This window comes from Chinchilla lanigera, unplaced genomic scaffold (genome assembly GCF_000276665.1).
Source record: "Chinchilla lanigera isolate Chin_1 unplaced genomic scaffold, ChiLan1.0 scaffold00036, whole genome shotgun sequence".
Taxonomy (NCBI): domain Eukaryota; kingdom Metazoa; phylum Chordata; class Mammalia; order Rodentia; family Chinchillidae; genus Chinchilla; species Chinchilla lanigera.
This window is the reverse complement of record NW_004955437.1, coordinates 16,165,800-16,179,330: the sequence shown is the minus strand read 5'-3', so window position 1 is coordinate 16,179,330 and position 13,531 is coordinate 16,165,800. Positions and strand designations below refer to the sequence as shown.

Below are 13,531 nucleotides of genomic sequence, written 5' to 3'. Positions count from 1 at the left end.
GTGATCTCCTCCTCTTGCCCTGGCTCCCGCTGCTGCTCTATTTTCTTCCACAGCTTTAACCATCCTCCAACACACAGTTCACATGGATCTCTCTTTCCCAGAATCTAAGTTCAGATGGGCTGGGTGGTGTGCCTGTTCTAGTTTCTGAGGTGCCTCTGCACGTCATGTAGGTGCCTTCAATAAACACTGGAAAATGAATGACGTTACCACCAATGGTAGCAGAATCGGGTATTGTGGGTTGGAAGGTACCTCTGTGGGAAACTTTTCCTTATTCCTCATCACAGCTGCAGGAGGTAGGCTGAGCAGATGTTGTTACCCCACTTTCCAGACAAGGAAAATAAGGCCCAAAGATATCCAGGGATCTGCCAGGTTTGAACAGCTAGGAATGGTGAAGTTTCAACTCACTTTCTTTGTCCCTCCGGCTGTTTACCTTTGATATCTTACATCTCTGGCTCAGGCTTCTAGAATACTAGGGCAGTGGCAGATAAAACCCAGGCTCTGGGTATTTACCTGGGGAAGGAATATCATGTGAAATCAGTTTTTCTTCTGATACCCCACACCTCACCCAGGGGCTCCTCCCAGCCCAGCGTGTTTCTGCAAGGCTTTCATATAATTAGCCTGCAGGCCTTTGGCCCTGGTGCCATAGCTGGTAAGAAGCTATCCATTACTGCCTCTCATTAAGACAGGCAACACAAGATGAAATATTTTAGGTGAATCATCTGGCCTAATTTAGAAAGGCTCTGTAAGGCTAGAGCCTTTGATTTATCAGGCAGAAGTATCTGTTATCAGTGAGATCCACACGCGGACTTATTTATTATCTAGAATCTGTTTTTAATTTCGGAGATTGTTTACCTAAACTGCTGTATGTCAGATTCCAGGACGGATTTCTGCTTAGCATTTAATTTTAGATACTTGCCATAGCAGACAGTAAAAAATGGGTCTCCAGAATTTGTGGTTTCGTTATGAATCTCACCTCCTGGCAGCCCCTACTACTAGTTTGTCTTTGAAATCTCCTTGGTACTTGTTAACCCTGCTCTGCTATGAAAGAGATATAGTTTATTTATTGGACTTTGCCCATTTATGAAAAAGTACAGAAATTATTAATGGTTTAGTATCTATTAATGCATTACTTGGGTGGAATTCAAATTCTGATATTTATGGTAAACCCCTTTATAATGAAACGGGCTGAGAATCAGCTCTCTTGCTCCTTAAATTTGGAAGGCTCTAGATGCCTTTGGAATGGCTCTCCATGAAATATGAGCCTTGCCGGCTTTATATTTACACCCATAAATAAGAAATAAGTACTTTGGGTTGGAGGAGAAATAATTAAGAATATTTGTGTAGATAATAAAGAGGCAATGGTCCAGTTTGGTGAACTGTGTGCTTGGGAAATGCCAGGGGCTGCTGGAACCTGGATGAGAGGTGTGGGAAAGAGCAGGACAAGGGGACAGTGAGTGTGTAGGACTTCTGGGGACAGCAGGGAGGGGGCCCTGCAGGGGTACCAGATGCACAAAATATAAGTCTTGGAATCTGGTTTGGAACTCAGCTCATCCCCATGAACCAGATCTCTTGGATAGCAGTGGTTGGACTTTTCTGGAACTCAGGCTTCTCATCTGTAAGATGGAGCTATTATGTCAGAAAATCATCATGAAGAAAAACAATGTCAACTTAAAATTTCCAAAAGTAACTCACAGATCTGGGTGCATGAGGCCTAAGGAGAGAACCTGGCTAGGTCAAAAGTGTTAGGGTAGGGTTGAAAGTATACACACACACACACATGCATACATATAGATATATAGATATTTATCTTTGGGGAAATGTTTGTATATAATTACTGGTGGTTAAGCAAGAGATAGAATACACCAGGTAGGTATGAATAGTGAAGTTAAGTTGGAAATTTGAAAACTAGGGTCTCAGAGCACAATGAATAAGTACTGCTTACCCACCCAGGCTCCTCTGCCCTTGTCATCAGCTAAAGGATTTGGGTGAACCTCTACATTTCCATGCATAGTATGAACTATAAATCATAACCTGTAATAACACACAAGAATCTCAGGGATGATCTTGTTGAGGGATGATTAGTAACTTTTACTGCATATGATAACTGTGTGGTGGTGGCTTCCAAAAGTGCTGAATTGGAAAAAACTGAGTGACAGTCATGTTTAGCAGAAAGGAGCCCATGATTGATGAGCACTGCCTACCTAGGTTGATGAGTGGGAAGTAATGGTGCTGTCATTCACATCCTCTTGGCTTTTTGTTTGTATGAGGAAGCCAAAGCTTAGTTTAATCAAATCACGTGACCGAGCTCAAATAGTTAAAGGTGAGCCATAACTGAAAGTAAGTCTTTGGCCTCTAATCCAAATGCCACTAGGGAACAAAACATTGCCCTGTCACCATGCATAGCCTCATTGTTCCTACAGAACTTCCAGGTTCTGACTTCTCAGAGTACTAATCCAAGTGGCCAAAGTATTGCACCTCAATGTGTCTGGTGGCCTACATAGAGAGCTAAGATCAATAAACTGTATGTATCAAGGACTATGGTATTGATAATGACCAGGAACTCATTTATTTAGCATTTTCTGTTCCCCAGACCCTGGGCCATGTGTTTGATATCTATTATCTCATTTAATCTCAACAAAGTTATCAGTAAGTGATAATCTCTCCATCAGGCACATGAAAAAAAGTGGGGTCCAGATAGATTAAGAAACTCTGTAGCATCACAAGCTAGCAAATGAGGAAGTTCCACAGAGCCCAAAGCCTGTGTTTTGAGCACTGGACCTGTATGGATACATCTCCTATGGACTAGTGAATGATACCATTTACAGGGATAATCCAGACGCATGTCTATCACAAATAAAGATTTGTGTTTAAAGTATGAAGAGAAGCTTAGGAAAAATGAACATTGATGGATAGTCAACATTTAGACAACTGGGTAGAAGTCTTTCCATCTAGTATTTGTCTATTCCATCTAACACAGGAATTCTCTATTTCTGTGTATACTGTCGTGACTTTAGCACGAGTTGGATAGACTTGGGTAGATCATTCATCAGTTCTTCATATATGGGCGTTGTAGGCAAGAATTAATCTCACAATGATTGGTAAAAATGAAATTTCTGACCAGTGCACCTACTATGTTAATCTGCCATAGGGTAAAGTTTCCCGACTTAAGAGGAAAGTGATCCCAGAGAAAGACTTTGAATCTCTCAGTTTAATTCTAAGTGGAACATGAGTGGGCAGACTCATTCAGGGAGATGCAGGGAACTCTCTCCCTACATCTATGGACCTCTGTGAAGACACAATTACCTAGGAGCTGGTGAGTGGCTTTGTATTGAGCTTCTTTCCTGGGTAGAGAAGGCAGAAGGCCAGATCATTGTATTTGCCCAAACAGTGCATTGTATTTCCCCAGAGAGCTCAGTTCTTAGAATCAGCTCCAAATTAATTCATGTATCAGTCTTATCTTCTGGCTTCATACTGGTTTTAAGTAATCATGTTATAGGGTATTACCTTAACTTTTAGGTTAACTATCAAATAAAAATAAAAATTAATAAATGGAGGAGAGGAAAGTGTCTTTGCCTGAAACTCATTAGAACTGGTGGGGGCAGGGAAAGAGAGCTCTGTCTCAGCCCAAGTGATTCCTGCCTGAGCAGTGAGTTGCCCTCTTCCTAGACTTGATGTGATCTGCAGCCCCAGGTGGGATCATCTAGAAGGGAGCTCTGAAAATTCTACAATCCAGGGTAAGATCTGTGCTCAGTGACTGGGAGTGCTCCTTAGGAGAGGAACGCTGCCTTTGCCTTTTCACTTCCCAGCTCCTCCTTCCTGTCTTCATTCAAAGTGCTTTCCTTTTGATCAAAATGAAATCCAGAGGAGGGAGGGCAAATATATAAAGATTATTTCCCTGGGTTACTTTGACCAGGACTTTTTGCTGGCTTTTTCTGCTTACGTACTGTTGCCTACCTACCTACCTCCTCTGCCTACCTACCTATCCCTTCCCGTATCTGGATCCTTAACACTCATCTTTTTTTACCCCATGGAAAGAAATTCTCCACTCTCCATTCACCCTGACAGCTTACTGATAGAAGCTGAATGTACTTCATGTCCCAATAGTATTTCTATTTAATTTTAGTAAAAGCACCAAAGGTAGAATTTCAGGTACCACCTACATATTCTGCTTCCCATTCTGTGATCTTTATACATTGAGGCCATCCTGAGAGTCAGAGGACGATTCCCTTAAAATGACTCCATTCCATCTGTGCATACTTATCTACAAGCCCACACAGAAAAGGTAAACAACTTGCAGGCAGTGTTGTCGCCCCATCTACACACGGGTTTATGCAGTCCATGGTCTCCAGCAGTGCCTGCTGAACCTGATCACTGCGCTCCTCTTCCGGATGGGAAGTGATCTTGCTATAGTGGACTTCACTTGGCCCACCTCAGGCTGCAGTCAGGCACCTGCCTGACTTTGGGCTCCTTAGGGGCCAGGAGCAGGAGAAGAAAGACTTGGAGCTCTATACTGCATGGGCATCATCACCTCTGGACTAGGCAGGAAGAAAATGGTGCTCATCTCTGAGGAGTTCAAACTATGGATACCCTGCCCTTCTGTTTGAGGTTCTTCTACCTATAAGACCATCTCCAGAAAGTACTGTATTTTTTATATACCAGTTTGTCCCTTTAGAAATTATCGTGACACATGTCAAGAGCTTTCACATCGGAAAAAAAAATATGTCACATTAGCTTCCAAGTTTCTGATTGTCTAAATAACGCAGCAACTCAACATACAGCTGTCTGGCATTTTGACAGTACAATAACCCGTAATTCTTCCTGCCACTCAACCCTTCAAGGTTAGCATTTTGTAGTTTGTTCTCAAGGAGTATTCATTTAAATTTTCAAGAGCAAAGAGTTGAATGTGGCTGTCTCATACCTCTTTTTTTTGATCTTCTCTTATTTACTTGGGTGTTCTTCCCTCTTATTACATATATTTTATGGAATGCTCATGCTTATACATCAACTTTTTGGAGAAGTGGAGTGTTTCCAGCTTACTATTTCCCATTCTCCATATAATTGGGGATAGGAGTGGAAAATATCTTCCCAACTCCAGAGGTCAGCTGCCCTGCTTGCCATTTCTGAGCATTTGCCCTGCTTACCCCAAACAAGAAGAAGTCAGAGAGGATGAAATTGTTTATAACTCTTCCCTGCCTCCATTTGGAAGCCAGGTGAAGTTACTGACAGCTGCCTTCAGGGAAGGTGAAGTTGCCATTTCTAACCTTCTCTGCTGGGAAATCTACTTGCTTGGATCTTTGAGTCCAAAGGATGCCCCTGGGATACCGAGTTACCATCTTTGCCTTACCTACTGATTTTTGAATTGTCCTTACAGACTGGGCTGCAACTGGTCATTCTTGTAGGTTAGTTAGGATTCCAGAGTCCCCACTTTCATAATCTAGCTGTCATAGAAGGTTGGCCAAGTCAATAGTTACCTTTGTAAAAATTTTTCTTATTTCTAACGTGAGGTTATTAGGCTTTGTCCTATCTACCTCTATAGGTTTGTAGCTAGGTTAAGATTAAACAATAGAAATGAGTGTTTTGAGTTATTATTGTATTATTTTTATAATGTGCTATCTCTATATTAGATATGATTGTGGATTTTTTCATTTAATCTGCCTCTGGTTTATATCCCTAATCTACATTCCTGTCTATAGTGATTGCGTGGCTTATTGTGATACGTGGATCACTTTCTGAGACAAGGACAGTCACTGTAATAACATGGTTTACTTAGTGGCCTTTCTTGGACTGTGTTCCAGGACAAACATTTGGATCTTGGTCACCTGCAAGACATCTCAGGGTTTACAATTCCTGAGATGAAACTATCGCATTTTCAGCCAGTGACTTACTGGCTGACTCAGTGAATGTATCTTGTCTGGCTGGAGAAAGGCTGATAGCCCCCAGCCTGCCAACTTGTTTTTAACCCCGCCAAGTTAAGTATAATTTAAAAGCCTGACTGTGTGTATAAAAAGAATCACTGTGTTTGTTCACAGACTGTTTATGCCTTCAGAGCCATGAGAGTGATCAACATTTTACCAGCATTTGGCCTTAAAATCTCTGTAACATAATTTGCTTGCTGAGGTCTGTAGGAACTGATGCTACCGGTAGGAGAATTAACTCTCTCCTCGAGAGTTACTCTGATACATCTGGGGTGGGCTGCTGGCTGGAAATTGCAGAATGTTTGAATCTCGGTTGATGGGGAGTTTTCAGTGTGTGGAATTTCTCTGCTTGGGTGGTTTTGGTGGGGAGGAATCTGAGGTGACTGTCTCTACTTTATTAGCAGTTCGATGAGTCTCTCTTCTTCAGGATTGCTGACTTTATTTGCTATTTCTAAATGGAGGAAACTGAAGTTTGGTGTCTTCAGTTTGTATAAGATGATGCAAAGTCACAGTTCCATGCTCAAAATAGATTGGATGGGGAGAAGGACAGCTTGGCAGGGTTTACCTCAAATATTTAGGTTCTAGCAGTAATGCAGCCGCTTGAATTGTAGATTATTCTATACTTCTCAAAGTTCTTCTGCATCCATTCCTGTAGCTGATCTCAGAATAGTGCTATGAAGTAGAAGAAAACGGACTTGCTAAAGTAATAGATTTTGTCATTTTTTCATTTATGAAAATAATGCATATCTACCCTACACATTCTTGAAAATAGTGAAAATCATCAAGAAGGAAATTAAGGTTGTTTGTAATGTCCCACTTCCTACAATTAAACATTTAAAATCCTTTCTCCCACAGACTCCTTTTGGTATATCTTTACAGTATACACACTGATAGATTATATATTTTAAGTTGGAATCTTTTTATCAGTGTACTGTTTCAGGCATTTTACATAAATACTTACCCATGTTTTAAATAGTCCTCAAAACTCCAATGTCTAATAGCTAAAGAGTTGTTTTCCACTGTTAATACAAAACAAAAAATACAATGCAGTACAAAGTAAAGGATGTATTGTACTATTGCTTTGTAACAAGGTTGTTTTCACTTGTTCTCTTTTCTATTTAGTATCAAGAAGCATGTGCCAGCACATACTTTAAAAAAAATTTTTTGAACACATCTCCAATTATATCCTTAAAATGCTAAGGATGGAATAATGAGGCTATTTCTAACTACTTTTTAAAGGCTTATTATTGAAAATTATTCAAAATTCAGATGGAAAGGTAAAGGTTTTGGTCACAATTTTCAGTGGGCAAACAGAAAAAAAAAGAAACCTTTACTGAGTTGCCTCAGGGCAGACAGTGGAAGGGCTAGGTGTCCCCCAGGGTGGCATCTGTCTTTTGGGCACCTCTTTTTTTTAGCCTGAGAGGTGAGAACGGCAATGTTCCACTCTCCTGGTGGTTGGGGGTTCTTTACTCACCTCCTTTCCATGTGGTTTGTGGTCTTGCTGACCTCTACATTACGCAACGAAGAGGAAATAAATTGTTGTCCTTCCCCATGCCATGGCTCCCTACGGCTGTCTGTCTCAGTGCTATCATGTGACAGCCGAGTCACCTGCCTGCCTACTTGCATGCTTCCTTTTTTCTTTATTACAAATATTTTAGGGGACCATCTATCGAATTCCAGGCCCACTGTTGGAGGAGTGTGGAGGTGCAAAGATGTTTAAAGATAAGTCCTCTTCCTCAGAGTTAATCTGGGATTGAAACCCAAAATGCAAACGGGTAATCATGGTAAGATGATGAAAAAAATATAACTGTCTCATGACCCCACTCTTACCACTTATAAGTTTCTGAGTCTCATTTTCCTTATAGCTAGATTATAGTTATAGAAAAAATAGCTAGCATTTATTGAGCACTTATTATGTTGTTGCAAGAGGTTTATACATATTGGCTCATTAAGATTCAGAGTGTCATGAAGTAAAGGTTATTATGATCCCGCTTCTTCAGTGAGGAGCCAGGGTTCCCAGCTCCATGGACAGACGGTAGAACCACGAACCTGGGTGACTCCAGATCCTGCTCTTTTGAGACTACTCTATCCCCTGCACTTTCCTTGACTTTCTTCTTGACTCTGTGTTTCTAGCTTCTTTGGCTAAGTGTAGGATCCTTGTCTTACATTATACCTGAAACAGGACAACACTCGTAGTGTAATCTGGAGTTTGTTGTCATTGGTCAGGGAGGGCTGAATCTCCCTTGAGTAGATTGCTTCTCAAGAACACTGGTGCCCAGGACCCTGGTCATTTCCCTACAGGTCTTCAGAACACCACAGAAGTGGGGAGCTATAGGGCTGGGAAAGACCTAAAGGGAAAAGCTCTTCTCTCAACCACTCTTAGTTGTACCCGCACCAGCTTCTGCAACATCAGCTCCCTGAGGTCACTGTAGTCCAGGCTGGTTTTGCAGTAGTGACCAAAACAGCCATGACCTCTTCTCTTGGGAACCAACGTCACAACCCAGAAGGCTGGGAAATATTGTGTCACATAGCTGGCAGCGTTGCTGGCGAGAAAGCAGTAAGGGTGAAAATAGTTCTGGGCTGAAATGCATCGTCCCTCCTGACTTCTAGGGCCAGTCAGTTCTGGCACAAAGAGTCCCTTCTCTGCTGTGGGCAGCTCATGTCCCTGAGCCTTGCAAGTCCAGAATTAGTAGTAGAAAGCTTTTGTCCAGAGCACTTATCTCGGGACTGGGGTTTAGCATTGTCATAGTACCTGATTTATCAAAAACAAGAAACAAAAGAAGACAAAACACCTTTGTCATAATGGAGGAAAGAAAAAGAAAAAAAGAGCTAGGTTTTAGATTGGTTGTGAATTATTTTTTCTCCTATTGAGATTTATAGTAAGCCAGAATATCTGGTTCTTAGATTGGTCTGAATGAAAAGAATCTATATATGTATACATGCGTGCTTGAACAATGTCAGACTTCCACTGTATCTCCAGTTCCTCTAAGTCTCCGATCTAGGGACTTCTATAGCTTGATCCAGCAAGAACAGGCATTGCTTCAGTATTCATTTCAGTGGCATTGACAATACTGACAATATAATTGACCTAAAAAGTTCTGGATTTCCTGTTAATGCACTTTAGAAATGTACATCAACTACCAAAAAAAAAAAAAAAAAAATCATTTCTATCTACGTTTCCCTTGATTTCCATTTTCAAGAGAGAGGCTTCATCATTATTATTCTATTTGAATAGCACTGATATCGTGAAGGATGGAAGGAGATTTCTATTGTATGCGGGAGTACTTTATTTCGATATTTTCTTTGTCTGATTATACATGATAAACACACATTAGTGACATTTTGTGCATGTTTGGAAGATAAATGGGGATATCTCTTTAAACCATTCCTGACACTTGCTAACCTGTGAGCTTAATGGCATTTTCTCTTTGATTCAATAATTTGTCTGTCAAAAAAAAGCTGGGCTGACATTCTCCTTGTTGTGGGATTGAAATGGAAAGAAATCTCTTCTCTTGAAGATAATTTTTTTTTAAATTGAAGGGAACATTTTAGGATAAAAATGTTTTTGAAATTATTTGGGGTTTTGGTGGTGGAGGTGGGGGCAGGGGCCGGGAGGGTGGTGCTAATGAATGCTACAACCCTGATATTATATACGTGGCAAGTGATAAAAGCAAGCCCACTACCTCTTTCCAAAAGCCTTCTCAAAATAATTAGGGTATGTGTGAAATCTTGCAGATGAAGATGGCCTCTCCTTCATCTTGTTCTTGTGAGAGGCTGTTTTTCTCTCTTTTTTGGAGGCATTTGGGCTGGGTGTGTATCTGGATGCACTTAGAGATGGTTCTGATTCCATCTATCTGCCACGGTTCCTTCTTTCCTCCTTCTGTGGGAAGGAGTGAGAGAGAATTCTGCCCCTTCTGGCATTATCTTGTTAGGGCTGTGAGTCTAGGCAGCCATTTTTTCTTTGGTGATGATGAATGTCAAAGGTGAAGCTGGAGTTTAGGGGACCAATGGGAGGTGGGAGTGGGGCTTAGAGCTCTTGAGGGAGCCTTTTGTGTTTGAGGTAAAGGTAGCTAAGCCAATTGGTCAAGAGGCCATTTCAAAGCCATTTCATGTGATCCCACGATGCAGTACTGACCCTCCTAGCTCAGACCGCTCTCAACCCTGCATCAGAGGGCCTCTTGGACATCTGATTACATGAAGTTGATGGGAGGAGGTGGGCTGTGGCAGCAGAGAGGAGAGGATGCTTGGTGTTCAGAGCCTGTCCCCTTGTCCACCCCAACAGCCCCTTCCAATGACCCTATTTTCTTATTTGACTGCTCCTGTATGTTTATTGTAATGGAAGATGTTTTCATTGAAACAACTTTGAATGGGCATATGTATTCTGTTTTAAAAATTGAGAAGTTCTTACATAGGAACGGGGAAGCAGGGATGATGGTGGGAGAGCATTTTGGCTCTGGATCAAGATGGCTGCGGTGAGTGGAAAGACTCTGATTCCCTTCCTCTTGTCTTTTTCCTAATGTTTAGGGAGAGTTTTGTAGGTCTCAGCAACAGCTGTAACTGAATTTGTATTTTGTGAATTAGACAGGAGATGAGTTCAGGGGCGACTGTGGAGGTTTTGTCCCTCTTCCCCTTTTTGTATAATAATGTGAAAAAAACGAAGATTTGGGAAAAATACAGTGTCATCAGGCTCCCTTATATTCAGTCACCCAGCAGATTTTACCCAGTGTCTATTAGACACTAGACACAGGCCCAAGTCCTAGGAGCACATCCTGGTCTTCCAACTTGCAAAAGTGGAGCTGGTGATAAAAGCTGGGTTTCTTGACTGCTGATCTGATGCTTTTCCGACCTTTCACGCTACCTCCCTACAGACTGCTGTATGTGCTGGAGGATCTCAAATCCTTTTCCACGGTGTGGTTGTTTGTCCTTGTTGCATCCTGTGTCCATTTTGTCCTGGGATAGTCCTGTCTAGAGACCTGGGCTGGTACTTTCATGGTGAGTTATGCTTGCAAAGAACAGTCAACTCCCAGGGACAGACAGGAAGTCACTAGCCATCACACATGTTTCCCCTGTGGGACTTCACACCAGTAAGTACAGTTGCTTCTCAAAATTTCTCATCCTAAGCACTTTCACATCGCAGACCTCATCACATAACAAACACATCAAACAAACAAAAATGACCCCCCCTTTCACAGTAAATATGATTTGTGAAGTTTCCATATGAAATCTCTGGGAGGATTTAAAAATCACTTCTACAGCTTTGGGGTTTAAGAATAAATTCATTATGATTTGAACTTTGCCATATTTACCCATAAAGTCTGAATTGATTTGCACTTGACTGATCAGTGAACAACATTTTTTTTGTTGAAATTTAATGGAACATTTGTTAATCTCAGTTTTGCAATTTTTATATCACATTTTGAGCCATTTTTTGTTTTGTTTTGTTTTATTTTGTTCCAGATCTCAAACATTTCTCTGACTTTTAAAACTTTAAAGGTGAGTACTTATGTTAGTCCTACAGCTTAGAGATAAAAGGCTCTGGGAATAGATGCTCTTGTACCCCATTCCTCGAAGCCAAATCCTGTACTCAACATGGGCTACCCTGGCTAGCATCCCAGATGGGCTGGCCTTATTTGCAAGCCTCTTGTAAAACCTTTTGGCTGGCCTGGGTGCCACAGAAGTGACCTTAAAGACTTAAGGAGAACTATAGTGTGTTAGCACAGGCTATAGTAGCAAAATCCCATAGGTTGGGTCCCACCCATGTGACCTCATTTAATCATAATTACTTGCAAATAGTTCCTGTCTAAATATTTGTATGAAAGCCCCATCTCCAAATACCATCACATTGGGGATTAGAGATTCAACATATGCATTTGAAGCATAAAATTCAATCTATTACATCTATAGTTCTCAGAGCCTGGCTGGGTTTCAATTCCTTGTCCTACTACTTTTTTTAATAATGACATTTAGGGTAAATTGGCTATATTCTGAGGTTCACTTTCCATTTCGTGAAATGGGGATAATGATTCATGTGCAGGTTTGTTTGTTATGTGCATTAAAGTAATATGTGTAGTGTTCAGAGCACCCCAATGGTGGCGCTTCTCCTTGTGCTTCCCTCCAGTTATCTGGGGGCTTTTTAAGTTGAATGAACACAGTAGCTAATTTTTACTGAACTTATATATGTGTGGTGCGGGACTGTGACAGAGACAGAGCAGGAACACAGAGATTGGGAGCATGGCAAAAGCCTGGAATCAGGTGAAGTGTCTGGTACTGAGGCAAGGCTGGGCAGCTAAAAGAGTTTGTTTCTACAGTTCTGCAATGGCTCAGGCATGGGTTGTGGCAGAATGCAAAGGGTGGACTGAGGAGGCATTTTGGAGCTCAGGGCTTGAGGAGGGCTGGCTAGTCAGGGCTGAAAGATCCCCCAAGTTGGGAAGCTCGAAGTTTGGGGATTTTTCCCTGGAAGAAGATCTGCACTTTAACCAGATGGAACTCACTTTTGCCATTTCCAGAATCAAAAATGCATACTGAAATAGCGTGGGGGAGGATGGTATTTATGCGCAAATGACTCTAAACTTTGGAAAGAAATCACATCAGTATTTACAGAAGGGAGAATGCCTCCCCGCCAACTCCTGTGAGGATGTACGTGGTTGGACAGGACTGGCAGGTGGAAGGAATATCAGAGGCAGTCAATAATCCCCCAAATCCTTCCTCTTGACTAGTGGCTGCCTGTAGCAAATTAACTTTCCTAGCTGACTCAAGTCAAGCCTGGCCTGTAGCGGAGGAAGTGGCTGCCTCCCTTCTTCCTTCCTTCCTCCACTCCAGCGCCTGAGGTGCTTGTATTCCACCCATGGGAGAGACTGACATGCACCATCACAAACCTTGAAATCGACATTAAGCAATAAATATGATTCATAAGTGCATTATATGATATGTTGGAAGACGATAAATGCTACAGGAAAAAAAGAGGAGAAGGGAGTAGGTAATAGACCTTGTAGTCCTGATGGAGGTGTTGGGATTGGTTAAAATAGTAAACATGGTGGGGGGGCTCTATCGGGAGGATAAGATGAGTAAAAGGCTGCTAAGCAAGTTGAGGAGATGAGTTGAAGGAAAAGAGCATTGTTAAAATGAGTTTCCATCTCTGAGCTCATAGATGCCTGATACAGGGGAGAAGCATCCAGCTAACACTGCAAGGCCTGGAGCATGCTAGACTGGAGGTGGGAAATAGCTATGCCCACCTGCCTTGATCATTTGTGGCTCGCGGTACCACCAGACAGTGCTTGGTATGAGGTGGGATTGTGAGGCGAAATGTGAAGCTAAGGTTCTGTAGCCTAGATGGGTTTAGCGGGTCTCTTCATGGCTCAGACACTTGTTGGATAAGGGAGATGTAACACTGAGTGGATTTGTGAATGAGCAAGTGAGTAAACTGACTTATCTGTGTCATGAATGGGCAATTTACAAGTTCCACTACGAGTTTCTCCTTGTCGCAAGGGTAACTGTTCCCCCTGATCTCAAGGGTAATTGTTTTAAAGTGTTTTTCTTTAAATATAGACATTTGCATCCCTGAGGAAATGTTCAGATAACACAATGAGAAATGATGTAACTGTAAATAGCTTGAGGTT

The 13,531-nt window shown here is 41.7% G+C and overlaps 1 protein-coding gene across 1 annotated transcript in view; it reads left to right on the top strand.

Annotated features, from left to right (window-relative positions):
• Window positions 1-6,116: 6,116 nt before the first annotated feature.
• LOC102024845 (chromosome unknown open reading frame, human C10orf11) overlaps window positions 6,117-13,531 on the top strand; it is a 494,818-nt gene continuing 487,403 nt past the window's right edge. Inside the window, exon 1 of the mRNA XM_013516966.1 lies at window positions 6,117-6,140. Within this exon, the coding sequence (XP_013372420.1) occupies window positions 6,132-6,140 (9 nt within the window). The 5' untranslated portion in view covers window positions 6,117-6,131. The remainder of the gene's footprint in view (window positions 6,141-13,531) is intronic.